This window comes from Gopherus flavomarginatus, chromosome 10 (genome assembly GCF_025201925.1).
Source record: "Gopherus flavomarginatus isolate rGopFla2 chromosome 10, rGopFla2.mat.asm, whole genome shotgun sequence".
NCBI classification, from domain to species: Eukaryota; Metazoa; Chordata; order Testudines; family Testudinidae; genus Gopherus; species Gopherus flavomarginatus.
Window position 1 is genome coordinate 9,233,814 of NC_066626.1, and position 27,716 is coordinate 9,261,529.

Sequence of the window (27,716 nt, forward strand, 5' to 3'; positions counted from 1 at the left end):
CCCCAGACTTCAGCGGAGCTTTGAGTAATGATGTTAGGACTGGCCCAAAAGGGGTTATAGATATTAGCACAAGAATGATACCAAGAGTTTTTTAATGGTATGGATTATATCCTTAGGTCTGCAACATTTCCGTTCTTCCTTTTAGAATGGCAGCAATGTGGCTATGCCATAAACCATTAGCCAACATAAATACAAGCTATATTGGGGGAGGGAAGGGGGTGGCAAAATATTTTGAAATAGAACTACATTATGTTTTGAGGCAGATCAGGATTTTTCTGCAGGCACAACAATAGTTGAAAAGAAGACATGACCCCAAGGCAATGTGTTTCAGCAACTCACTGGTTATGCTAAGGATCAACCGAAATTGACACTCTGAGATCCCTCCCCCTCTGGAGTTGGGCAGCTCCTTCTACTGACACTTCCTCCTCATCTTAACTCCCTCTCCCGTGCCTCCTTCCACAGAAACTCAGGGACAGAGTAGAAAATTAGAAAAAATTCCCAACTAAGATAAAAATTCCTTGCTGCCGTTCCTGGCCTCTGTCTCCTTCAGTTTCTCCCTCCTGTCCTTTCCATAAGTAATAAATGGTAAACCTGAAACTAGCGAAATGAAGTTAGCAAACTTTTTGTTCACTTTCTTGCTTCAAGTCTGTTTCCTATGGAGCGGGGCACTGGCTCAACAGACAGAAATAATCAACAGAATTGAAACCTTTCAAGGTAAGAATGTCACTTCGTGGTGTATTTTCTTTTCCTTTCCTGTGCGGATAGTTTCCTAGAATGTTAAAGGCGAGGTCTGCCTTCAAATCTGTATGCCTTGTACTGCTGAACAGATGTCTCGAGTTGTTTATACTGTTGTAACTTGAAGTTTACCTGAACATTTTGAAAAAGATATATTTCAAATGTCTCTTGATTCCTTACATGTGTATTCAGTATCTACCTGCTCCCTTTACCCACCTACACAGTTTATCCTGAAGCAATTTTTTCCCAGTTATCTTCAGCTCTGTCCCATCTCATATGCTATCATTTTTGGTTGGTATTTAGCAAAGAAGGAGACTAAAAACAACTAACATAGAGGATAATATTCTGGAATACTTCATAAATATTTGACGAGAATTTTATCAAAATTGGTAAAAAATATTTTCTAGTTTTTTTCCTTTATTTGCAATAATCTCATGTTCCTGTTGCAAAGAAAATTCCTTTGTCATAGGGAGTTTTTAAAAATACCAGTCTTTAAATGGAAAATGTATACAAGATAAAAGGTACCACTACCTCTGGACATTATTTTAAACAGTATCTGTCTGATATTTCATTGTAATGAATTAATTCATCTCTAAATAGATATAGAGCTTAAAAGCCTGGGAAAACAATCTCTCACTTTTAAAATCACAATAAATGTAAAGATAAATACCAAGTTTTTTTTATTGAATATATGTATATTTTCAATTCAACCTAGCACAAATTCCATGCAAGTGTGAGTGTGTGTACATGTTTATAATTCTGACACACTGAATTATTATTTGCAAGGTGTAAACATTAACTAAGTGTAAAAAATTAACAGTGTAATAGAGATATAGACTGCACATGTATTGTAGAAAATGCATTGGCTGTATCTCTTGAATACACATGCTTCACCATGATGCATGGAAGACCCAATCCACCATGAAATATCTTGTAGCATAACTGGAAGATGCAGTAACACAGTGTTTAAAACCTGCTGTCTCTGTTTTTGAACAGATTGCCCCGTTGATCTGTTTTTCGTTCTGGATACATCAGAAAGTGTTGCTTTAAGGGTAAAGCCATTTGGAGACTTAGTTGCACAGGTGAAAACATTTACCAACCAGTTCATTGACAAGCTAACAGACAGGTAAATGTATTGGGAGCTTTTCATTTTTTCTGCACTGCTTATTTTATTTTACTTTTCCATGGGTGTTCACCAGAATAGAAAAAGTGACACCAGTAAGATTGGGACGCTGTTTGGGAATTTGTATTTGTTTTGCATTCAGGCTGTCAGCTGGTGATCACTGTGTGCGTAAGAGAAATGTTATGTGTATGGCTACATAACAAATGAAAAGAAAATGTCTGCAGCAACCAAGAGTTTAATGATTTCATTTTGGGACCATAGGCTGGAGTTGCTATATTGAGTGTTCTCCTGTCTGTAATGGGAGTTTTCTACACTTCTCCATCTCCATCTGCAGGTGGCAGTACTCCTTCACCAATGCTTAGCCTAGCCCAGGTTTGCTGCCTGTGTGATTTGCTTTAGGTTTTCCTGGGGTGGAGGCCCTTGGTGGGGACGGTAATGTGGCTCTGCTGTCGTGTTTCACGGGCAGAATGATCATCTAGGATCATTTAAAAAAACCAACAGGGCTTAATCTGAGTGGTTGAAGTAATTGAGGCCTGTTCTTCAAATCAAAGCAGGGCCCTGGCCTGTTCTCCGCCTTTGATTTCACGTGCAGCTGCATCCACCCTGCAGCCCTTCTGCTGAGTATGTGCAGCACCCTGTGATCGCACACCCTGCGAGGGGAGCGTGTGTGCGTGCTGGGCCCTCTCCGCAGGACGGGGGCAGCCCTGCCTCCCCAGGAGGTGCAGGGCTTCGGCACAGCACCGTGCACACGTCCAGCAAGGTGTGCAGCCCAGCTCCGCTGCAGGGAACGCTGGAGTGTGCTGGGGGTGAGCCTGGGCTGGGCAGGCATGGTCCCCCTCCCCCGACAGCATATTGCTGGATGGGGCTGGCAGGAGCACCTTGGTAACAGAGCCGCCTGTGGGGCCCATGAAGGAGAATCTTTATTAAACAGAGGCTTTTTCTAGCACGTTTCCTTGCAAAGCTTTTCCTTGTATCCCACAAACCAGCACAGCCCCTCGCTCTCATGGTGAGGGACACTGCAGCAAGGGAGCTCCCAGGCTGCAGATCTGCTTGCCTCAGCCATGGCTGCTGCTGCAAGAATAACTCCCATCCACCACCCGTGCGTGGAGGGCATGGCACAGCGGCCCTGCCCTGCCGCACCCTGGCAGCCTCTTCAGCACTTCTCAAGGGGGAGGAGCACAGGACGGAGGGCCCAGATGCTGCAAGCCACGCCTCTTCCCACTGGGGCGTGTCTGCCAAGCCGAAGCCTAAAGTTTGAGGTGCTGGAACTGGGTGGGGGCCTGGTCTCCCACTTGGCCTCTTACTCCGGCCAGCGAGGACCTTCCTTCCTCACCCAACCCACTATGCCAACTCGAGGAGACCTGCTGCAGTCAGGGGAAACCCTGTCACCCCAGAACCAAAGGGGATCCACTCCCCCCATTCAAATAGCCCTACCTGGGAAAGGACCTGCTGCCCCCTTGCTCAGAAGCCCACAAGCCCAGGCTGCCCTGCTGGGGACAGGTCTGTGCCAGGAATTGTTAGAAATGTGTTAGCTCCCATCCCGTTAAACACACGTGGTACCTGGTATGGGCGGACAGTGCTCACGAATAACACAGGCATTCCCTGGGGAGAACGGGACCAGCATGTCCTGACACAGCACTTAGCAGTGGCTCCAGGAGGGGTCGACTGGGACCTAGGACTAGCGAGCCTCAATGAAGTGCTGGGGGTGAGGAATCTGGGTGGGGCACAGTGGAGGGACTGACGGACTGGAGCAGGGAAGAATATGGACTGGATGGATTGTGGGGGCAGGGAGGAGGTTTTGGGGACAGGGAATGTTACATATGTTAGTGACTACTGGAAAATATTCAAGGGAGCCCTTGTCTCAAAACTGGCTCCCCAAAAGGGGGCCTGAGGGCTGCCACATTGTTCACTCCTTCCCACCTCATCCGCAGAGGTCCCCAGCACTGGGGAGAGCAGTTTCCCCTGTATTTTCCCAGTCATCGTCCTCTGAAGGTCTGAGAGCCCCAGTTTCCATCCCTATCTTCATGGCAATCTCCATACCTAAATCCATGAGCAGGCTGGTGTCTGTAGCTGTGCTCCCACACCAGCCCACGTGCTCAGCGTTCCTCGCATTCCCCTGGGTGGCAGGAGGCTGGTGCAGCATGGAGGGAAGAGGGGCAGGAGAGGCAGTTTGGTTACAGGCTTTGCAAATGGCTTGGATTGGATACAGGGCTGTCCCTGCAGCCTCCTTGTCCAGCTCATTCTGGTGTAATGACTCTGCCTGATCAAAAGTTTCTCCTGTTCTTGAGATGGGAGATCTCTCCTCTAGGTCCTGGAAAGGGAGCCCCCAAGCTAAGGGTCCCCACTAAAATATAGGGCTGAAGGTCCCCACTAAGATTAACCCTTGAGGCTCTGGTCCTGGGTGTATGGCAGTCTGATTTCCTCTCCTGCATTCCATTCCCAGGGAGCATGAAGATGTTCAGCCAGTGCTGTGCATGACAATGCCCTGGCTGGAGAGAGTCCAGTGGAGGGCAACAAAAATGATTAGGGGGCTGGGGCACATGACTTACAAGGAGACGCTGAGGGAACTGGGATTATTTAGTCTGCAGAAAAGAATGAGGGGAGATTTGATAGAAGCCTTCAACTACCTGAAAGGGGGTTCCAGGGAGGATGAATCTAGGCTGTTCTCAGTGGTGGCAGATGACAGAACAACGAGTAATGGTCTCAAGTTGCAGTGGGGGAGGTCTAGGTTGGATATTAGGGAAACACTATTTCACTAGGAGGGTGGTGAAGCACTGGAATGGGTTACCTAGGGAGGTGGTAGACTCTCCTTCCTTAGAGGTTTTTAAGTTCTGGCTTGATAAAGCCCTGGCTGGGATGATTTAGTTGGGTTTGGTCCTGCTTTGAGCAGGGGCTGGACTAGACGACCTCCTGAGGTCTCTTCCAACCCTGATATTCTAAGATTCTGTGGTAGCTATTTGGACTCATTTCTCCCCATACCTGATTGCTCATTGCACCTCTACTGGTCATACACTGCATGGGAATAAGGTATTGTCTCTTTGCTAACCACTTCACCTCCTTTCTTATCTGCTTCCTTCACTGATTCCTTGCAACCCCTGTAACAGCTTGGCTCCACTTACTGCTTGCTGAGTCACCTGATTCGCTGCACATCTGTTCAAAAATGACGACCAGCCGCCCAGGGCTCTGGCCACACCCCTCTGCCATATCCTAGTGTCTGCTCCTCCCCCTAACCCCCTCTCCTTTATCTCTCCATGACCTCCCTCTCCTGGGTCACCACATCTGCCCCCCCACCCTTGTCCCTCCCTCTCAAACCTCACAGCAATCACCTCCCGCAGCCCTCCACTCCAACTGGAATGCCCACTCTGGCTCCAACAGACCACTGCTGTCCACAGCTCCTTCGTCTCCTGTCTCTGCCCTGGGCCTGGACCGCCCAATGCTGCCCGTGCTGCTGCTCGTCTCCTTCCACGCACCCCTCCTCCCACTTCCAATCTCTCCCTTGCCGCTCCTCCCCACTTCTCCTCCCCCTCCAGACTGCACTCTCCAGCTCTTCTCTCCTTTCACCCACCCAGCTCCCCAGCCTGTAGGGGAGGATGTCTGCCTGGATGAGAGACTGGGCAGAGGTGCTCAGAGACAGAAGCAGGGTGGCGCATGTAGGTGCTGTGGGTGCACCATTCATGGAGGGCTAGGGTGGGCTTTGTGGTGGAGCAGAGGGGGAGAGGAAGGGTCCAGGAGCAGGTGGGAAGCTGGCTGGCTGATGCATGAGGGCAGGGGGGACAATCCGGAAGATAATGGAGCTTGGCTTAGGATTAGGAGGATCTGGCATTTAGAAGTAGCAGGGGAGGCGGTTGAGAAGTTTGTCCCTGTGGTGATGGGGGTTGATGTTCCTCTGTCTTCTCCTCCTACACTCCCTTCCCCAGCCTTTCACCAGTGTACTATTTTTGCCATGGCAGCTGGCTCAATGCAGCACACACTGGCAGCAGAACTGCATGGCGAGACCCTGGCCATTTCTGCATATGAACAACGACACTCTGATTTCCAGTGACCTGGCCTTTTGCTAGTTCTTCAACCGATCTCAGTAACAATGGCATCTGTGTCAATGGGCCAGAATCCCCATCCCTTGTGATCTGACATAGACTCTCCCTGGCCACTCCATGTCAGGAGAGCTCTCACTGCATATGGAAAATCACCTAGACCCACCTTCACTGCTTGACAGGACAATTGTGTTGGGACTCTGCTAGGAACTGCTGCCAGGATGCTGGAGAACTGGGGGTTACTTCAGGAGCCAACTTGGCTTCCAGGGTGCCGGAGGATGAGGACTCCTGCATCCTGCCATGCATACAGCCAGCCAGTGGCGTGCACTGCCAGCCAATGCACCAAATGGCATGGTGGGCCAGACACTGACACTCCCTGGAAGAGGGGGGGGGATTGGTCTCATGGGGGGCAAGGAAAGATGGCCCCTGAAAGAGGAGTTAGCAATAATCAATGCCCAGATAGGGTTTTTTGGTGGAGCGGGTGGAGAGAAGGTGCTAGAGTTACAAAGAGGAAAAATGGAACAGGATGGGCAAACGGGAGAGCGTTCAAACGTGACAGGCCATGTCAGCTTCCCGTCTGTGCAACTCCTTCTACTGAGACACACTCCTTGTCAGGCGCAACTGCACCTGTTGCCATAACAAGGACCAGATGCTTTACGATCGCAGCATTCCCCCCTCCCCATATATTCACACACAACCCCCTATCTTCATACCCTTGCATCTACTCTACCCTCTATTCATACACATTTACATGCACCCTATCTTCACACCCCTCTATCCACATACCTATGTATATTCGCAGCTATACATCTATACCTCTCTATGCACACACAGTTACATGCACCCATAACGTCATACCCATGCATTTACACCCATTTGCACAGAGAATTTTCTTTTCATTTAGAGTTGATACATGAGACACATTCAGCCTTAAAAATGTGCATAAGGAACTGATTCTATGCACGGGTTTATTCACAGATTATGAAGTCAAACGGTACCATTGTGACCATCTAGACATAGGACTTCCCTGAATTAGTTCCTGTTTGAACAACAGCAAATCTCAGAAAAATCTCCAACCCTGATTTTAAAATCTCCAGTGGTGGAGAATGCAGCACATCTGTGGGTAAATTGCTGCAATGGTTAATTATTCTCACTGTTAAAAATTTACACCATGAAAGCCTCCACCTTCAACTTCTAGCCATTGGACCTTGTTGTACCTTTGGCTATATCTACACTACCCGCTGGATTGGTGGGTAGCGATCGATCCAGCGGGTATGATTTATCATGTCTAGTCTAGATGAAATAAATCGACCCCGAAGCGCTCTCCCATTGACTCCTGTACTCCAGCGCCGCGAGAGTCGATGGGGGAGTGGCAGCAGTCGTCTCATCGTAGTGAAGACACCGCGGAGAGTAGGTCTAAGTACGTCGACTTCAGCTACGTTATTCTTGTAGCTGAAGTTGCGTAACTTAGATCGATCCCCTCCACCCTGCCAGTGTAGACCAAGCCTTAGTCTGCTAGATTGAAGAGACTTCTCTTTTCAAACTTCTGTTCACCATGTTGATACTTATGGACTGTGATAAAGTCACCCTTAGTCTTCTCTTTAGGCTAAACAAGTGAGCTCCTGGAGTGTCACCATAAAGCATGTTTTCCAGTCTTTTAATCTTTCATCTCCCCACATTGCACAAGAGACAGACCTGAAGGAAAGACCTAGAGAGGTAGGGATCTGACTGAGGCAGAGGCTGCACCGTTACCAAGATTGTTGTTTGTAAGTCAGTAGGATGCTGAAGTCAGGGCAATATTTAGGTAGAGCTGAGAGAGCAGAAGGTCTGTACAGGGCCACTTCACTGCAACAGAGACAAAGCCAGAGATGTGTGGGGACTGGGAGGGGGCCATGGTGGCAGTGAGGGGAGGGTACTGCAGGGATGGAGGAAGCAGATACTGAAGGTGAGTGTCCCTGTTTGTCTCTCCAGGTATTACCGGTGTGACCGGAACTTGGTGTGGAACGCCGGAGCTCTGCATTACAGCGATGAGGTCGTGCTGATTAAAGGGCTCGACCGAATGCCCGCTGGACGAGATGACTTAAAGAGAAGAGTGTCTGCTGTGGACTACATCGGGAAAGGCACCTATACAGACTGCGCCATCAAGAGAGGGATTGAGGAGCTGCTCATCCGGTGAGTGAGAACAATGCCTCCCACACAGGGTCCAAGGAGCACAGAGGAGAGGGAAGGAGGTGGGCTGGGAGAAGCCTTCTCCTCGTTCTGGGACAGTCATTTTCTGCTGCCGGTTGGCACAGTAGAGATTCGCAGCTCTGTGCCATGCTGGAACTTTGAAATGTTCTGGAGAGGCGCTATGGTCTGACTTCACCACCTCCACCAGGGCGCTTCCCCCTTCGCTTCCCTGGGCTCTTTATTTGTGTTTATCCCCAAAACATTCTGTGTGATCACTGGTGATCCTCAGCCAGTAGAAATCTCATCAGCAGTCTGACAATGGACACCCACTAAGGATCTGCCCCCATTACATTTAGCTGCACCTCAGCCTGGCTCCACTGCTTTGAGCATAATTTAGTAACTGCGTCCACAGTGGACACAATCAGGTGGCTGTAGTTCTAAATGGGTGTAATTACAGGTGCAATTAATTGTGCCTGCAGTTAATTATGTGGAAAAATTGTACCTCTAATATTGACTAGAGCCTCTTTTTGCAAATGTTCATAAGAACGGCCACGCTGGGTCGGACCAATGGTCCATCTAGCCCAGTATCCTGTCTTCTGACAGTGGCCAATGCCAGGTGCTGCAGAGGGAGTGAACAGGACAGGTACTCGTCAAGTGATCCATCCCCTGTCGCCCATTTCTAGCTTCTGGCAATTAGAGCTTTAGGGACACCCTGAACATGCATTTGTGTCCCTAACCATCTTGGCTAATCCTCCATCAACTTTTCTAATTCTTTTTTTTGGACCCAATAGTATGGCTACCCAAATGTAGCCATAAAGTGTGGCAAAGCTTGTCACATAAGGCTCACCTCTCTGAATACTGACTAGAGAGCGAATGGACTACTTCACCCTGAATGGAGCCGGAAATATGTCTTCACTACTTATGTTCCACTTTGCATGTAGCTGTGACACTCTGAGTACCTCTCCCAGACCCTCAGGAGAACTCTGTGTCAGCTTGAAAGCTTGTCTCTCTCACAAACAGGAGGTGGTCTAGTAACAGGTATTGCCTCCCCCACCTTGTCTCTCTAGGGAGCTCACAGCTTTTCACACAGAGGATTCCATCTCTGTATGGGACATGCCTCCTCTTGTTATATTACAGTAGCTCCCAGGGCCTCAGTTGGGATCCATTGCACTAGGTACCCTACAGAAAGACACAGGGTATTCCCTAGACAGCTTGTAATCCAAGGCTCCGGGCATAGAAAGGGATCTGCAGAAGGTGCAAAGTTCGATTTGTACAGACTCACTTGTAAGTTTGGGGCCTAGATCAAGAAAAGACCCAAGAGAGGTTAAGAAGCAGTAGGAGGGGAGGGAGGTCTGTTCTGATAAGAATATGCAGTTCTATAGTCCAATAGAGTGCACAGCCTGAGTCTACAAAATTAATCTAAACCAACTGAATTTACATTTACCTTACAAATGTCTATTTTCAGATGTTTTAAAAGTTCTCCATTTCTCTATTTAATTATTTTTATTGAAAAAAACCCTAAATTTGAAGTGAATTGAAAAGTTGAACTAAATTTCCCCAGTTCCTTTCTCCCACTTTTTGAGCTTTTTTGTAGTCCCAGGAGACACTGGTGGGACAGAGAAGGGCAGGGTCAGGGGACATAGAACAATTACAGAGCAAGTCAGTGATTAAAAAATCCAGATTTCAGTAGGTACCACAAGGAGAGCTGGGCAAATAACGGATTTTTCAGTTTGTGGGCAATCCCCCCCAAAAAATGTGCTTCAAGCTGAACCTAAAATGAAATTTTTAAAAAATGTGAAGTGAATTGAAAAGTTGAAAAAAAAATGTTGGGGTCAAACAAAATGTGTCATTTCTACATAAATCATAAACTACATAAACATCAAACATTTTTGATAGTTTTTAATAAAACTAAAGGTAATTTGGAAAAGAAAAGTTATTTTATACTGAAAAATCAAAATGTTTTGGGGTTTTTTTTAAATTAATTTTTTGGGGGGAGGGGGAGTTCAACCAAAATAATTAGGTGAAATCTACACGAATTCGCTCAACCTTTTAATGTCACTGAATCTGCATTTTGGGCCAAAAAGATTTCTCCCAGCATGAGTCCCAGGTCTGTGCTGATGAGTTTCTTGTTGCTGGGAAAGCAGCACAGCTCAGTGCTAAAGTTTGCAGCATAGTTGCTCTGTTGTGGAAGTAAACTGAGATGAATATCTGCTAGTTTTCTCTACTCACATACTGGATTCTTGAGCTAATTGGAAAGGATCCTTCCCTCATGTGGCTCAGGGGAGTCATCAACCCCTTTAACCAGCTCACATGGGTCATGATCAAAATTGTGACACTTGGTCTCATTCTCTAAGGAGACTGAATCTGCACCAGTCTTAAGAGTACCTCTTAGTGACATGATCTTCAATTGTACGTAGCTTTATATAATGGGAGCAGGCCAGCAGTTCAGAAAACTGCATCTCAGAATGAGAGTGTCAGAATTGCTCCAGCTATCCAGACCAGCTGTCCCATTTTGCCCAGGGCACAATCAGGATGAACAAAAGTCAGTTTTTGAGACCTGGAGCTTCCTCACCCTCAGAAGAGAATTAGAAATGGGACCTTCCCATAGTAACAGCAGGAGGGCTGAGTCTGAATGGGGGAAGATATCACTGATTGCCCTGGTAAAGACCTAGGACACTGCAAGTCTGGCAGTGTAAACTCAGAGATGACAAAAGTATATTTTGTAGCGACACTGATGTTAAAGAAGCCATCTCTCTGAACCGAACCAAAGAGAGAGACGGCAGAGAGAATGTTGTCCTTGGCTCTCAGATGGAGCGATTCGCCACCACCCACTTTCCTGTAATTGGCAGCCTTTCCACAGAGGACTTGACTTGAATCTGAATGGAGAGCAACTCAAAGGTGGCCCTCACGTGGGATTGTTAACAATCCTGGCAGAGATAATTGTGAGAAGTAGCATTGTGCAGAACCCAGGCGTAATACAGGCATCTCCCTGCTGATCCTTTATGGATAGCCCAGGCAATGCTCTGTCACAAACAGAAAGTTGAGGAGGTGTTTGGGGAGGCTCTGGCAACTGGCAAAAGCAATGTGCTGTGCAGAAGTGAAGTCTGCAGTGTGTTCTTCTTGTAAAAAAAAAAGAGTATATATGGAGATGTACCTATCTTCTAGAACTGGAAGGGATCCTTATTGAGTCCAGCCCCCTGCCTTCACTAACAAGACCATGTGCTGATTTTTGCCCCAGGTCCCTAAGTGGCCCCCTCAAGGATTGAACTCACAACCCTGGGTTTAGCAGGCCAATGCTCAAACCACTGAGCTATCCCTTCACCTGTCCATTGGACATAGTGACTGGATAAAACTGTTGTGTCTAGAGATCCCCTCCAAGCCTCATCCCACTGAGGCACTGGGGGACACTGCACATCAGTTTGATGTTCAGAAACAGTCAAATAAAATGTGGGGTCATTAGATAGCAGGGGAAGGTACTATGCTGGAGCTGGCTGTGGGTAGAACAGCTCTACCAACAGTGAAGACATGAGGCGGGAAGAGCTGAGTCAGATATCCGGGCTGGGGCACCTCAGCAAAAGCACAGTTTCTTAAGAGCTGGGCGGGAAGCAGAGGAGCCATTTTCCAGCAACACCCACCAACCAGGTCTCAGGCTTCCAGTAACAGAGTCGGTGCGTCTCATGGGAATTGTCTAAGGGGAAGCCAAAGTGGAGCAGGAAGCTAGTGAATCCCCCTGGTTACCAGTGAATCAGGTTTAGATTAGGGATGTGCTGTTTGTAATAGGTGAAGTCAGAGCTTCCTAGTTCTGTATGCTTCTTAGCATGCCGTTTAACTCGTCTTGTCACTCAGGCCTGAGATCTTCATTCCCATAGACCATAACCAGAAGCAACACCACTTGTATTGTGATGAGGAAAGCTCAGCATTATGTCACAGATCCTAACGGACGCCCTTACTCCATGTGTGAGTGCACACGGCTTAATGCACAGGTGCTTAGCTTCAGCTGGGGCGTTGCCTTTCTCCACCAGGCTTACAAAAGCCATCCTGGTACTTTTGACACTTGACTTGAAACTGCAAATGTGGGTTACTGCACTCCCCTTTGTGTTCTCTGCAATAATGCGGAATTGCCATGCGCTCTTTCCAATCCACCCTCCCTTCCACCTTGCTTCAAAAGTTAGCTGATCAACTTGGCCTGGGATTACAAGTACTCCACTCACCTTTCTCCTCTGTGTCCATTCACTGGAAGTGTTTCCTTTTGGAAGTCAAGCTCCTGTCTACACATATGTTACCTGTGGATCTGAGTTTAGCGATACCGTACTGTGTAGTTAGATAGTCTGGGGTTTAAATTATGAGCATTGTGTTTCTTTTTGAAATTCAGCGTATGTACACTCTTTGTAAATAACCATTAATAATGTTTATCTTGCTGCTTCTGCTTCCTGCTGCCGAGTGACACGAAAAGGGAAAGATCTGGCTCAGTGTGTTGTTGGTTTAATAAGTCGAGTTCTCTGTATAGAAATATCCTTACATGTAGTATTAAACCATCGCCCAAGGAAACCTAATTTCATTCCAAATATCCTTTTATTACAATCATGTCGCAGGATAAGTAAGGTTCAGGTTAAAGCCATAAAACAACCCTACAAATTGCGACAAACTCTTAGCCCAACTCCCACCTCACACTTACTATTAGTACAGTACTGGAGGTTGTTGGGGAGGGGCGGGGGGTGATCCCTGTGTTATGGGAACTTCATCACTTGGCATTCAAGACTTCACAGGAGTCCAATCTATGTTCTAATTTAAAGACATCCATGTTAAATGCTGATAAATTATTATTGTCCTAAAAATGAGGCAAAAAATTTCTCAAGAAAAGAGAACTGCAGAAAAACCCTGAACTGCTCCCCCTGAGTGTCACCATCAGTGTAATCAGGCTGAGATGCCAAGTGTTTGAACTCTGCTCTCTTCCAGTGCTGTATACCTGCAGACCGTTAATCCTTCCGTCGCGAGTGCAGCAACGTCCCCCAAACAGACATTGCCGTAATGCTGTGAAACACGGCGAGCGTAGGTAGTGTCAGCATAGATGCGGGGGTACCCAGCAAAGCTACCCATTTCCAGCTAACCATTTTGAATTGTTACAGCGGCTCCCATCAGAAGGAGAACAAATACCTGATTGTGGTGACAGACGGACACCCCTTGGAAGGGTACAAAGAGCCATGTGGAGGACTGGAAGATGCTGCCAACGAAGCAAAGCATCTGGGGATCAAAGTGTTCTCCATTGCCATTTCTCCTGACCATCTGGTATGAATTGCTCAAATGTGGCCTTTGTTATAGCCTGGGTATTTCATAATTGGAGTGGAAAGGAATGAAACTAGAAACAGGATATTACTGAGTGGATTCCATTAATCCTCTCTTTGATACAGAGGGTCCCATGACCTACAGTAATTCCAGGATGGGCAGCCAGTGAGTATGAAGTTTGAAGCTTGGGGGAAAAAAATGACAATTAGAAATAAAGTACCAGCGGAGCTATGCCAGTTGATACCAGATGAGAATCTGGTCCAATGCCTGTAATTAACACAGTTGGTCCCCAAATAAATTCCTGGATCTGACACCCACATCTTAACTCTGGGAAAACTTAGATTCAACTCCACAGTTGAATATTATGATTGATCCTATCTCTACGTTCAGCTGAGCAAAAGCATCAGATCCCAGCAGACCCAGACACTGAAATGAAATTGAGGTATGACACTTTCTGAAACCATGCTATGCAAGATGGCAGTGTATGCCAGCTGGGCAAGAGAGATGCAGACACAATGCCCAACCCCAGTGACTTTTAGCACTCTATGCTTGAGCCAAGCTTGTGTGAGTCTATCTCCCCACGCTGGGAGGCTCATTCCTGGCTGCAGTGTAGATATACCCAAAGAGATTTAAAGCATGTTTGTCTGATGGGTCCTCATAAAAATAGGAGGAGGTTTATGGCCCAGGGAAAAGTTCATCTGGCTTCCTGAATGCCAAGAACATGGCACCGCCTCTAATTTCTCAACCACTTCCCTAAGTACTATCTCAAGACTGGATAATACTGTCCTATTCCCAGGACAGATGATGCCGTTCCTGAGACACTGATTTCTTTGCATGGGCAGCCCACTTCTAGAATGTAGCTTATAAGGCTAGCACATGCAGGGATGCTATCAAGTCATGTTAGTTGAGTTAATCATGGATGGAAGGGTACTTAGGAGGTATCAGAGCTCCTCATCTCTTTTGAGTCCAATCTTGCTGCTTTGTTGTTGTTTTACGTTCAGGAACCAAGGCTGAGTGTTATTGCCACAGACAACAACTATCGTCGCAACTTCACAGCAACCAGCCTTGTACAGTCTCCAGTAGATACTGAGAGTACAATAGAAACCATCATAGATATGATTGTGAGTATTCCCTTGCTCTTCCCCGCCATTGCTCGTGGCCCCACGTCTCTCCTGTCTATCCCAGCCCACTGCCGCGAGGGATTTGGCCTCTCTGGTCTAAAGGAGCTCCTCAAATGTTTGTATTGTGTTTGCTATTTCAGAAAAAGAATGTGGAACATGTGGTGAGTCTTGCGTTCTCCGGGTTTTTCACTTGTACAGCAGGGGCCCACTGCCCTCTCCATCTGAAAGTGTTCCCTTCCTAGCCCCCTCTCCCTCGCTATCTGAGCCAAGCTGGCCCTCCTGTGAGCCACGCTGAAAGGCAGCACTTGTTCTCGCTTCGTCCTACACAGCAGTGAGCCCACAGCCAGGGCCGTTGGGCTGCCTCTGTCCGTAGCCCAGAGGCAGTAAAGGGATGCAGTGTGACTCTTCCCTTCCAGGCAGTAGGGAACAAACTATACCAGCCCTGGAGAGCCATCCTTGAGCCTTTTCTGCTCTCCAGGCCCCCCGGGGGCATGCAGAGCTTTTGCGGCTGAGTGGACGTGCCTTGAAATCTCCTGCCTATGCACAGTTCAGCTCTAGGGGAGAGGGTGCACATGTAGCTCCTCTTATTCCTGCTGGCCAAAAGCACAGGATGCCCACTTTTAGCATTTGTTGCTAGCTGCTAGCAAGTACCCAGTGGAGTGAAGCCTGGCCACGCACCCAGATGTACGTTGCTGTGCCCCGTAGGGTCCGGTGAGTGCAGCTGAGCATAGTGGGGGGAGAGACTTTCGGGTTTCTTATTATCACATCAGAATAACCCGGCCTGCCTGTACAGGGAGAGTGGCTCGCCTGCAGACTGTGACACGCCAGGTCTCCTCTTGACCTCATAACAGCGTCGGGTGCCGCCTGTCTGGACACCTACAGTCTGATCCAGCTCGCCCCTTCCTAGGTTTATGGCAGTTTGTGGTGGGACGGTGATAATTTAGTGTTTCAATTTCTGCCCAGGTTAACTGTGGTAGCCCAGCCACTCCATGTCTCTAACATTGTGCTTTCTTCTTCTCTCTGGACAGTGCTGCTCCTTTGAGTGCCAGGTGAGTGGGGCGCTACCAGCCCTCTGTTAGCTCGCATTGAGTACATCTTTCGGCATGTCTGTGCACGTGTCCCTGCTCTAATCATTACACGTTTTTTGCAGCCTTCTAGAGGGCCTCTGGGACCACCTGGGGATCCAGGATATGAGGTTAGTAAATAAACACACCCAGCAATTGCCCTGTCAGGGGAGTGAGGCTGAGATGGGGTACACTGGAGCAGAGATCCCACTGGCGGGACTTGGGGATACCACTGGACAGGAATACTCGTGGCATAATCACCATCTGTCTCCATGTGGTTTGTGCTCTAGCCTGCGGCCTTCCAGAGCAAGGCTGCCTGAGTCAAGAAAATATAGATTAAGGCTCTAAGCAGAGAACAGTAACTGTGGCTTTAACTCCATGCCCCTTTGTTAGACCACCCTCCCCCTAGAATCACTGCTGTCTGAGAGCTTACGAGCCAGCCCTCCTTCAGCCCTGCAACACAACTGCATCCTCCAGACAAGAAGAGCTGGGATCCTACCCAGATGCTGTTCGTGCTCCCAAATGCCAGCGGTGGGCCATGCCAGGCCACTCCTCTCCTTGGAGCTGGCACAGGAGTCCTGTGACATCCCTGTCACTCCCCAGGGTCAGCAGGCAGCACTGCTCCTGGGACACCACCCCAGCAAGGCTTCCAGCAGTAGGAAGTAGAAGAGGGAGACAGTTTGAACTGAACCAAGGAGGACATGTGTTGGGATCGCAGCTGTGCTTTCCTGAGCTTTAGGAGAGCCAGGGTGGGGGTGACCTTCAAGTGAACACCAGTCAGTCCATTGTGGCAAGCCCTGTGTTCCCTGGGCTTCCTGGAGCCGCAGAGGCACTGTGACTCCTGCAGCCACGCCATCTCACAAGGTGTTCCCCTTCCACACGATCACTTAGCTGACATTACTGGTTTCTACTTCAAAGAAGCAGGTGTTAGACTTACCGACCAGTCATTGCCAGGATCCCGTTCCATTGCCTGTGGGAAAGTCAGCACCATGTTTGCTTTTCTCCAATCTCCCTCTAGGCTGGGGTGGGAGATGACATATGAGATTGGGAAATAAGGAACCAGTCATGGGAAGAACAGAAGCAAAATCCTTTGAGCCCATTGGCTACAATTTCCTATTTGCTCAGTGGACCACACTTCTCTCTCTCATTAGCTCTAGAGATGTAGCGAGCTGGCCTGCCAGAGGTGTTGCTGTTTATGAATCAGGAAGCTCCTTGTTGGTGAGCACCTTGTCACAGACCCAAAGCAAATGAAGTCATTTGGTCCTAGACAATAAGGTGGACACACATCCAGCTGATCAGAAACATTAAGCTAATGACAATGAGCATGGCTGGGGCCATTTGTTCTTTGGGGAAAGTCACTCCAGGGAGTTATGCTGGGGATGAAATTGTATCATTTGATAAAGCTACATATAAATAGAGATTGTGTCCTACACTGTTAAATATTTTGTGTTTCAGGGTGAAAGAGGAAAGCCAGGTCTTCCCGGTGAGAAAGGAGTTGCTGGAGAGCCAGTAAGTAGGGAAAGACACGTGGGGCTTTGATGGGGGAGATTGCACCAGATGCTATGCTTTGACCCTTAATGGCTCGTGTGAAACACTCTAGAGCCCCTGCGACAGCACTCCTTTGCGAGGTGGGTCTGTATGCTCACCTCCTTCTGGGCTAACTCCATTGTAGGATGGTACTGCATGCTCACCTTGTTCTGGGCTAACTACATCGTGGGATGGTGCTAAGCAATCACCTTGTTCTGGGCTAGCTTGTTGCATTCCAAGAAGACGTTTGAAGGTGTAATGTTCTGTTTCAGTGTGTCAGGTACAGTAATGTTCACACCGGCATGCTGTGGCACAGGCCTTGTTCACATGGGTCATGGGGCAATATGTTGCTGGGCTTCCAGTCAACTGTAGTTCTGACCAATAAGTTTGTCAGATTATCACATAGCTCTGCCCAACAATGGATGAGCTAACATGTTTACAGTGCTAGCTGTCGATGGTCCAACACTGCAGGAAATATGGTGCTCTGGACTCCAGGTAATAAACAGGATGTACCCTATTACATGAGAATGTCCAGTCTGCTAGATCAGACTTTCCCTTATTGTGACCCATCTGGAATTTTTCTCCTCCTTCCCCCGCCTCCTACTTCTCTTGGGGACCAAGACTAAGGGGTCTTCGGAAATAAAACCTCTGCAGCAGCTGTCCAATAGGCCACTCATAGCTGTGACTCTCTGCACAGACCCAGGCTGCTGGAACGTCCTGGCCACAGTCTCCAGCATTGTTAGGGAGTAAGGACAGCCCTGTGCTCAGCCAACCAGGAAGCAAACCAAAGTAGCCAAATAAATAGAACAGATAGATTGGTAATGACAGGCCTTCCCACGGCCAGGGGGTCAATCAAGAAAGCCCAAGATGGTGAGGAGTCTGAATCCCTGACAGGCCCGAGTCTGAGGAGAGATGAGCTCCAAAGATGACGCAGCGTTTTAGTAGTAGCTGGCCTGGAGATTGCCTTCACTTCAGCTTCTCTTAAGAGTTGGAGGGGTTCTATAGGCAGGTCTAAGTTTGGTTCCCATGCTAGGCACACAGGAACAGTTCAGTGCAGAGGGAAAGGGTATCTGATAGTGACATTTGATTGGTTACAACAGAATAGTAGACCGGCCAATGAGAGCTCCCTCCCTGTCCCCACTCCCAGTCAGGGCCGCAGTGTTTCTGTGGGACACCATGGCAATGGTGCAGAGATTGATGACAATGGTCTGAGAATGACTCACATGAGGAGCCCTTCATCTCCTCACTGCAAACCTGTAGCCACCAGGCCTCTGAGTGCCAAACCCAAAATAACCATTTTTCCTACAGGGCATTTCTCTGACTCACCCATCCCATGGATGCCCGCCTCACTTTGGCTCTGGTGCGCCTTTCCCACTATAGACAGGGTAGTGTTACAGAGAGGTGTTTAACACTGCTAACAGGAGGAGGAAAACATCATTTTTCCTCCTCCCCATTTTATTAGGTACATTTATTTTTGTAGGTGCATTTCTCCCACATGCATCAGTGTACAGTCAGCTTGTGTGTTTTCAGCTTGGAAAACATGTGATATATATTTTCTTTTTTGTAGTTTTTTTCCTAGACTTAACTTTCATCCCAAGTGACACCTCTTGCAGCTCTCAGTTTCCTCAGCCCTGGAAAGGACCAGATTTTCAGATAGTCATCTCAAGAGCTTTAAGGGGATGAGTGCTTCCTTACCTTCTCAAGGAAGCAATTAAGTTTCCTTTAACTTCCTGAGATGGTTAGATTCTTGCAACATAAATGTTACTGAGTAATCTCTGTGTATTGGTATGTGAAGAGGAATCACTTTGTATGACTCACTGGCAAAGTTTGGATTTGAAACCCAGCAGCAAAATTTGCACTGAAATACCCAGCGTAGATTTGTCAGAAATAAATCATTTTGTCTTCACTTTCCTTTGTATTTGTTGATAAGATTGGAGCCCAGGTGTGGGGAAGTGGGTGTTATGCAGATGATGAAAAGTGCAGCTCAGTTGAATGATGTTCTGAAGTGGACAGAGATATTTCAGGAACATGATTTTTGGCATGTGGATTTTTGTTGAATTTGTGTTAAAACGTAGAAATCCATCATAAATGGAGAGAGTTTGAATACCATCTTCCCCTTATATATACATAGTATGCTGCTCAACAAGAGGGGTTGTGGTTAGTGATTTCCTGCTATAAAGATTCTAATGTGTTGTGTTTGTACTCTAGGGCAAGCAAGGTGACCTGGGACCCATTGGCTACCAGGGGATGAAGGTATGTATAATTTCCTTTGCAGTCTACTGGAGGCTGATTAGTGCTAGTAGTCTCGTCATGGCATCTTAGAGCAGTGTTATGTGTTATGATGCACACTTCATTGTCTCAGTTTAATTGTTGTCTGTCATTTGTTGTTTAGGGAGAAAAAGGCACTCGAGGAGAAAAGGTGAGTGTGACATGCAGTGTGTAGTCAGTGGCCTCCATCAACCCTGCAGGTTTTGCTAACTTCCCCACACAGTCTCCTGTGACAACCTCCCCCTTTGGCAGCATGACTAGGCTTTCTCCTGGAGACTGTAACGTGACCTCCTCCACTGCCACTGCTAACACTGTGTCCCCGGGGGATCCATCAACTACGTTTATCTACTTCTGTGCTCCTTTGTCCGCTCAGTGACTCTATGGTTGCTTCTCCCTCACACACAAACACACACTGCTATGGGTGATTGGTTTCCCCTCATGACACTCACTCCAGAAGAGCTTACCTCAGGGGAGTAAAGAGAAGCAGGTTTTTCCTAGGCTCATCAGGACTCTGACCCTGGCTGATTCAGCCCCAGTGGGGTCTGCATCTCCAAACATTGGCAAATTGAGTGTGGGAGGTCCAGTACGACAACACAGCTGTGCATGTTGTCCTCACATTTCCGCACGGCAAGGCCAGAGGGACAGGCCCTTTAGGACCCCCCACTGTGGAGTCAGGAGGGACTGGTGCTCAGAGAAATGTAGTCCAGACTGATGATCCTTTCCATGAACTTTCAAGCCCAGCATGCTGGCGTTTGCCCACCTGCCAGGTCTGCCCTCTTCTCCAGTGCCCTGCTAGGAGCAGCATGTTATCCAAGCGGTTGAGACAGAGACAAAGTGTTATGGATGGTCATTGGAATATGCACCAGAGTGAAGTGTTATCTCGAAACACCAGTTACCCGCTGGTGTGAATTTGTCCGGGGGAGGGGGGAAAGCCCTGCCTCCTTTACTAGAGAAGAGGCAGGCCACTTCGAAGGGGAGCTTGCATCCTGTGTCTCCCATCCTTCCTGGTCAGCTGGGCCAAGCCAATGCACAGCCCACACACGGCCAGGAGGTGAACGTGACCTGTCTGCTGTCACTAACCTCTCCTCTCCTTTCTGGACAGGGCTCGCGAGGATCCAAAGGAGCTAAGGTGAGCTGCTGGGATTTTCCTATGACTTGGTGGGGTGTGGAGCGTGCCAGAAATGGTTTCTACACTGTTCTCTTGTTTCTCTCCTCCCAGGGGGAGAAGGGCAGGCGTGGCATTGATGGCATAGATGGCATGAAGGTGAGTCTCGTGCTTAGGGGCACAGTATGCTGGGAGTGCTGTCTCTGTACGCTGGTTACCATAGAGACACCTGTGGGCCAGGAGCCTGATTCTGGAAGGCCAGGAGGCTCTGTTTGACTCCAGGGCGTTTTGGGCTCCCCAGGCCCTCAGGGGTGGGGGTGGGGTCCTGGCACAGAGTGATTGGGGGCTGGGTGCAGGAACAGACACTGATCTTGGGACCTGCAGTAAAGCCATACAGCTACTGGGATGGGAGCAGCTAAGGAAGGGAGAAAGGTGAGGCAACTGCCCAGGCCCCTGGCAGCACAGGTCCCAAAGGAAGAAATCTGGCCTGAATCCAGCTGGGGATCCAATGGACAGTTAATGTTCTGTGTGCTGAGGGCTCCTTTCTGGATTCCCACTGAGAGGTCTGTCACTAGGACAGGGCATGGGCTGGGTGTCTCAGCTGTTCCCTGCTCCTCCACCCCTCTTAGGGGCAGAGTGCTTCCGGCTGTAGTCACTCACTGTGCAGCCCATCACAGCTGTGTCTGGGCACAATGCATGATGTAAAGCAATTCATCAGCTCGGTGGCCTGCACCCCCTGGCTGGCCCTCAGTCCCAATCTCCCACCCCTGGCCTGGGGATGGAGCCCCTCCTGCTGCCTTCGGGGGGGCAGGAGTTCCCCCAGGGGACTCCCTCCAGCACTGCTACCAGTAACACCCAGCTTTATCAGCAGCCGTTGCTTCCTCCTCTCCAGTGGGCAGAGGGGCTGGCTCTTGGGACTCCGGCATGGGACTCCCGCCCAGTCCTCAAGCCAGCCAGCACCTCTCTGTGCAGCCACTAATCTGTCAGGGCTCGTCAAGGGGGGCTGCTGAACTGTGGAAGGGGGGTCCGCAGCTACTACTGCCTTCACATCCAATGCGTGCTGCCTGCTCACACTGAATGACACTCATTGCCAGCCTTTTCCTTTCCTTCCAGGGGGAGAGTGGATTTTCTGGATTGCCAGGTTGCAAGGGATCGCCAGGATTTGATGTACGTACTTGGCTGATTTGCTTTTCATTACAATAACGAATGCAGCTTGATGTGGAGAGTGGTAGAGCATAGGGCTGGAAGTCAGGCAAACTAGCAACCAGTCAAAGAGAATCTCAAAGCGGGGGACTGCTGGGAGCAGGACGCTATCCCGGGGCGGTGGGCTGGGCATGATGGCATTTGCTATACCTTAAATGTGAGTATTCATCCAGGAGATGTAGTCCAAAATTGAATCAAAACAGTTATTTTTATACATACCCAACTTGGTTGCAATTTATACAAACTGTGGATTGTGCAGTTTCATTGGTGTACAGGCAGATTAAGTAGTTAAAAGAAATGGTAAAATCAGAGTGAATTGTTCCACTGACAAATGCTTGGGAAATGTTCAAGCCAGAAATGGTGTAACTAGGGCAGATCTTGATTCCCTCTTGTGTTTTGATTATGGGTCACCTAAAGATAATTGATCACAAAGAAGTGGGGAGCGTATCATTTCCATTTGATGGATTTAAGGGGGTCAGGACCCCATTTTTTCTAAAAATCATAAAATAACCACATTAGTGTAGCCTTTGCCCGTTCATTTCTGTGTGCCAAGTTATGTCAGTCTCTTAATTGTTCCATTTGCCAGAGGTTAGATGACCAATTATTTCCCATCTGTTGATGGCACAGCACATTTTGCTTTATTGGCTTTAATACAACTTTCAAATTTAAACATTATCACTAGAATCCACCAATGAGACTTAAAAGCGGCTTTGTTTTAATTTATTTTTAATTTCAAAAGCAAGTCAAGGTTTACAGCATTTTATAAGAAGACACAGTGTCGGAATGTGCCTCTCACAGCCCCAGAGGTATCTAGCTCAAGAATACTTTAAACTTCCCCAATCCCTGTGTTTCTGACTAGCTTACTTATTCACCTCTTCATTCCGAGTCCCCAGAATGTGATAGGCTATTTAGTAGCACTTGAGATGTTTGATTTTCTGCATATGTTGACAATAGCCTGGTTTTTAATAGGGATTCCAAGGCCCTCCTGGACCTAATGGAGATCCTGGTCAGTACGGACCCAAAGGACTGAAGGTGAGTCATGAGTCACACCTGGTGTTAAATCAGCCATGATACATCTCCAGCTTCCCTCTGTCAATGCTGTGGGGATTGCAGGGCACTCTGAGCTCTGCCCCTGCTAAACGTTAATGCCAGGAGGATGAAGTGAGAAGCCAGGAGGATACACGCACAATCCAGCATGAGAGAGTTGGAAATCATGCTCCTATTAACAGTAGGTGGACGGTACTGGCCCTGTTCTCTGCCTGCCGTGTGGAAAGGGGATTTAATTGTTTAACAGTGTGAGGTGTCTCTAATTGTTGTTAAAGTTTCCTTGGCAAATCCATGTACCGAAATAAATAACGATATTGCAGCTTCTACTTCATTACATTGAACTTGCAGGGCTAACTTGGGGCAAAACTCTGGTTAACTCCAGTGGAACTGCAGGTGCCCAATGCCTCTGAGAAGCAGACTTGCAATACCCAGCGCTTTTCTCTCTTCGGGGCTAGCAAAGTGAAATGGTTTCCGTTTTGCTATTGCCCTTTTTTGTTCCATCGATCCCTAAAGTTCATTAGCATTAATGGATAAACATAAACACCCTGCCACAGCCCATTTGTATGTCTACTCAGTGGGGTTGCCTTTGTGGAGTTCTGGAGACCAGTGAATCCAGCAGCCGAATGTTACGCCACCTGGTACTACAATGAGCCATACCATAAGAGGCTAAGTAGTGTTAAAAAGCACACTGGTCCTGGCAGCGCTAGGACAGCTAGCAAACAAGGCATTCCTTGGTCGAGCAGCCTTGGAAATGAGGCGTAGGAGCTGCTCAGTCTTTCATCCATCACCATGCTGAAGTGCACAGGTCACTGGCCAATGATAATAGACTTCTGTCTAGACCAGTCATTCAGACTGGTGATGAACACAGTAAAACAGATGTCTGGAGAGCTGCAAAATGGAAAATGTTATCATGGCATTAGGTCTTGTAAGTCTAGGTAACAGAAAAGAATGCTATTGGCTGACACCGGGTGAGTTCTGAAAGGGCTTAAAATGTCAGCAGTTAAACGTAGACTCCGTGGTTCAGACTGTACTGTTTGTAACTCACTTCGGAAAGGCCCAGACTGACACAGACTACTGGGGCCACCAAAAGGTTCTTAGAAGTTTATGGGGCATCATGTTTCCTGTCAGAGGCTTAACTGGGCCACTTTCAGCTCTGTGGCACATAGCCCTGTGATTTAAAGAACAGAAGTGTTTCCCAGCAGATGAATGTGCAGCTGCAAATGTAAGGGGGATGTAATTTTGAAGCCTTGATATCATACTTGTCCCAAGGCTTTCCGTGTTCCTAGAACATTTTCACCAGCTGAGCTGTTTGCTGTGCAGCTCTGAGGGTAGTCTCAGAGGTTCCTTTAATGGAATGTCTGCAGGGTGCAAAATGTGCTCATCTGGTGTGCAGCAGTGTAATGCTGCTGTGCTTTTCGTGAAGGTTAGTCTCCAGACCTTTGTTTCTGGAAGGTTCACACCATGGGGGCCAAGCCAGAAGAGAGGCTGAATAGTTGTGTGAATGTGGAGTCAACTCCCAACAAGAGACAAGGCATTTTCAGAAGACTGAGATTGATAATTTGGGGCACAGTAGTCAGAATACATAGGCCACTGTGATTCATCACTTCCTCTGTTAGTGTTATCAGTTCCTTCACAGCTTTCCAAGCAACCTGAGATAGTAGCAGAGTGCACAGAACAGTTCAGAATATACACAAGCAATCCTTAGGGGCAGAGCAAAATGGATGCAGGGATGCAGAAGCCTCGTGGTTAAATAAAACCATCTCTTCATCTCTAAGACGCCTTCCTCCTCTGAGATGTATAAACCCGGCCACTTCACAGCTTTGACTGCAGATGGCTCAAAGTGGCGAATTCCCTTTGAGGTCAGCGAAGTCCCTTTGGGTAAATCTGCCAGGCTTAAATCTCTGTCATTGGTGCGGAGAGTACCCTAATGCTCTGTTACGCAGGGCTGAGCTCTCTGTGGCCAATGACAAAAATTGGTCTGACATTTGAAGGAAAAATGGCTTTTGGTGAGAGCTGGGAGCTGGGTCTGGTTGCTTAAAGTTTGATACAACTAAACTCCAGGGTTCAAGATGGACCAGTGTGAGCTGGGTGTGGTGCTTCGTATTTATAACACCCTTTATCTTTTGTCAAGGGAGAACCTGGGGAGTCTGGGAACTCTGGCAGACCTGGGTATACTGGAAACTATGGAGACAAGGTAAACCACCTTAGCAACCAGACTGTCCTCAGTCCCTGTGCTCTATCATCTCTGCCCCTGTTACTGCTGGCTAGAGCTGCCATGTAACTTCCAAGTATCTATGCATGGCAAGAGCACTTCTCGACCTTTGCTTTCTGGTTTCTTCTAAAAATTCAAACTGAAAGGAAAAATTAATTTTTTTTCACAACCCCGGGGGGTGTAGGGAGGGAATGTAACAGGACGTGCTGGCAGTGCGACCAGTGGGGAAATGTTTGGTTATTTACACAGCTCCTCTTTGGGTCCAGTGGTTAGCTGGGTGGAGGGTGGGGGGTCTTATCAGTGGGGCCATATGGCCTGGCCTTCATCCCCAGAATGCTTATGCTAGTGTGTCACTGTCCTCACCCGAGGAGCCCCATTACATGTGAGTGAGGTTAAGCCCATGCATAAGTATTTACAACAGCAGGACCGTAACCAGGGGCGCTGGAACAATTTGTATAGTGGGGGTGCTGAGAGCCATTGGACCAAACTGTAAACCCGGGATACGGTGGAAAGCACTGCAAGCCGGGGGGTACGACAGCACTCCTAGTTCCAGCACTTATGGCCTTAACCCTTTCAGTCTGAAAGCTGTATTGCTTTCTCTGAAGACTAGATCGACTGTGTTTCTAGTGCACAGCTAGTTTGTTACTCCAAATCCCTGTGGTTGATCTTGTTTGCTTGTGTCTGATTTGCCTCTTTAGGGACAAGCTGGCAGTCCTGGTGCCCCTGGAGAGAAAGGGGAGTTGGGGGATGAGGTGAGTCATGTGTGCGCATGCATTTGGCTGATTCGATATGCTGGCACTTTCGACTGTATTAACACTGTTTTTATGTCTGCTTAGGGAGCTCCAGGCCAAGTTGGCCCACCTGGAGAAAGGGTAAGAGCGCCCTGCTATACTGTTCTTGCGGGTCACAAGCCATGGCGGGACGGGGGCCTGGGCGTGTCTGGGATTGGCTACCCTTCAGACGGGCTGAGGTGACTGAGACGTAAGCAGAGACAGGCTGGGACCGGCTGAGAATGGTTGGGGAGCCCTCCGAGCGCATCCTTTCCAGCAGCTCCCTGCACTTAGCCTGCTCTGAGCCCTGGGAGTTCTGCGGCTAAGTCAGGCCATTCTTTGGGGGGCTCACCTGGGAGTGTTTGTTTAAAACCCTGCAGTCGAGTCTGTCCCCAGGTAACACTGATGGAACAGGCTGGAATCTGGCCACACATTCCTCCATTGCCTCATTTAGAAACTTATTCAAACAGAGGTTAACTCTCCCCCTCTTCCTACTGGGAGAGCTGAGCAAAGGGCTGTTTCTAGTTTGTGTATTGCTGTGTTCATGTGTTGTAATGGTACACATGTGAGTGCATTAATGCAGTTATAACCCTGTGACCCATGATCCTCAAAGCCGAGGGAGCCATTGCTACTGCTGTCGTACCAGTGCTGGACAGGCCGCTGTGCAAACAGCCAGGTGTTGCCCTGAGGAATTCGCAGTCTGAAGTGGGGGGTCCGGTAGTCGCTCAGAGATGATAGACTAGGAACCAGGGATATATCTGCATAATGAGCTGGATTATTTCTCCTGAGGGAGGAGGCTCTGGGGGAGGAAATCTGTGGAGACCCCTCCCCCCTTTGTTGTTCCATCAGAGGATGGTGATTTGGATCCATCTCCAAACCTGGTAGATATCCAGGTATGGGGGACCTTGCCATCCTCACTGGGGCCCTGTGCTCTGCCCCAGCTGTGGCCCCCCCTTGGCAGTCCCTCCAGCTCCTGCTGGCTGTGGTGGCCTCTGTGAGGTGAAGAGAGGGGGGTGTGGTGTTATTCACATGTGATCGAGGGGCAATCTGCCCCGGGGCTGGGTGATCATGGGCCCCTGTGATCGCGCTGAGTGATGCAGCGTGTCCAGCGCTGACTCTCGCGCGGAGCAGATTCTGAACCGGCACTCTGTTTCTTTCTAAACAGGGAGGCAACGGAGAACGAGGGCCACTAGGCACCCCCGGTATTCGTGGACCTAGAGGAGACAAGGTAACTATTCGCATGCACACAGCTGTGCCTCGCTCCTGGCTGGCTGGGCTCGCCACACCTGCTTCGGCACAAAGGCACTAACCTGGACAGGAAGGGAGCTGAAATGTGCTCCCAGCTCCAATCCCCACCAGACGGCTGGCCAGTCCTGCAGTCCTGTCACATGCCAAGCTCCCGCTGACTCCACTGGGTGTTACGAGAGCCACAAGGCTGCATGCCTGGGGCCCTGCTGCCTGTCACCTACCCAGCTATTCCTGCCGTGACTCTGTCAGCGCCAGCATGCACTGCCATGGCCGTCGCTTCAGTGGGCTGCAGCATGAAACTCCGAGGGACAGACCAGGGTGCGGGGAAGGGGCTGTACAAAGCTGGCTTCATATCCCTTCATTGCTCCGGTGTTCTAGGCTCCCAGCCCTGCCCAGCACAGAGGAGCACAGCTTGGCAGCTCCCAGGGGGATGGGGCTGGGGCAGGCAGAAGAGGAAGGTATTGACGTGGTAAAATCCTTCTAGCTGCAGAATTGCCTCTGGCTCCTCCGTGGCTACTTATGTGAAGTGAGCTACCTGTGAGCAGCTGGGGCATGGCTAGCTGGGAGGGAAGGAGGTGTCACATTCCCCTTCCAGGGGGACATGCCTTACTTGCTAAAAGCCAGGGCTAGTGACGGCTATTCAGAGGTACAGGTACCCCCATGGCCTGTGGGGCACTGCTGAGGTGTCTGGGTATGTCATGAGTGGGAGGGTGGGACCCTCCCCCCAGCAGCCCCACAGAGCACAGAGCCATGCTGGCCACTCCAGGAGGCAGGATCCATGGCGCGGGTGACAGGAAACGCTGGCCATGC

The 27,716-nt window shown here is 48.8% G+C and overlaps 1 protein-coding gene across 1 annotated transcript in view; it reads left to right on the forward strand.

Annotated features, from left to right (window-relative positions):
* The first annotated feature begins 422 nt into the window (after positions 1 to 422).
* COL6A1 (collagen type VI alpha 1 chain) overlaps positions 423 to 27,716 on the forward strand; it is a 66,786-nt gene continuing 39,492 nt past the window's right edge. The window contains exons 1-19 of the mRNA XM_050916604.1: positions 423 to 714; positions 1,732 to 1,861; positions 7,861 to 8,061; positions 13,185 to 13,344; positions 14,343 to 14,462; positions 14,603 to 14,623; positions 15,491 to 15,511; positions 15,613 to 15,657; positions 16,982 to 17,035; positions 19,262 to 19,306; positions 19,446 to 19,472; positions 20,424 to 20,450; positions 20,541 to 20,585; positions 21,540 to 21,593; positions 22,599 to 22,661; positions 24,808 to 24,870; positions 25,587 to 25,640; positions 25,725 to 25,760; positions 26,824 to 26,886. Coding sequence (XP_050772561.1) covers positions 606 to 714; positions 1,732 to 1,861; positions 7,861 to 8,061; positions 13,185 to 13,344; positions 14,343 to 14,462; positions 14,603 to 14,623; positions 15,491 to 15,511; positions 15,613 to 15,657; positions 16,982 to 17,035; positions 19,262 to 19,306; positions 19,446 to 19,472; positions 20,424 to 20,450; positions 20,541 to 20,585; positions 21,540 to 21,593; positions 22,599 to 22,661; positions 24,808 to 24,870; positions 25,587 to 25,640; positions 25,725 to 25,760; positions 26,824 to 26,886 — 1,338 coding nt within the window. The 5' untranslated portion in view covers positions 423 to 605. The remainder of the gene's footprint in view (positions 715 to 1,731; positions 1,862 to 7,860; positions 8,062 to 13,184; positions 13,345 to 14,342; positions 14,463 to 14,602; positions 14,624 to 15,490; positions 15,512 to 15,612; positions 15,658 to 16,981; positions 17,036 to 19,261; positions 19,307 to 19,445; positions 19,473 to 20,423; positions 20,451 to 20,540; positions 20,586 to 21,539; positions 21,594 to 22,598; positions 22,662 to 24,807; positions 24,871 to 25,586; positions 25,641 to 25,724; positions 25,761 to 26,823; positions 26,887 to 27,716) is intronic.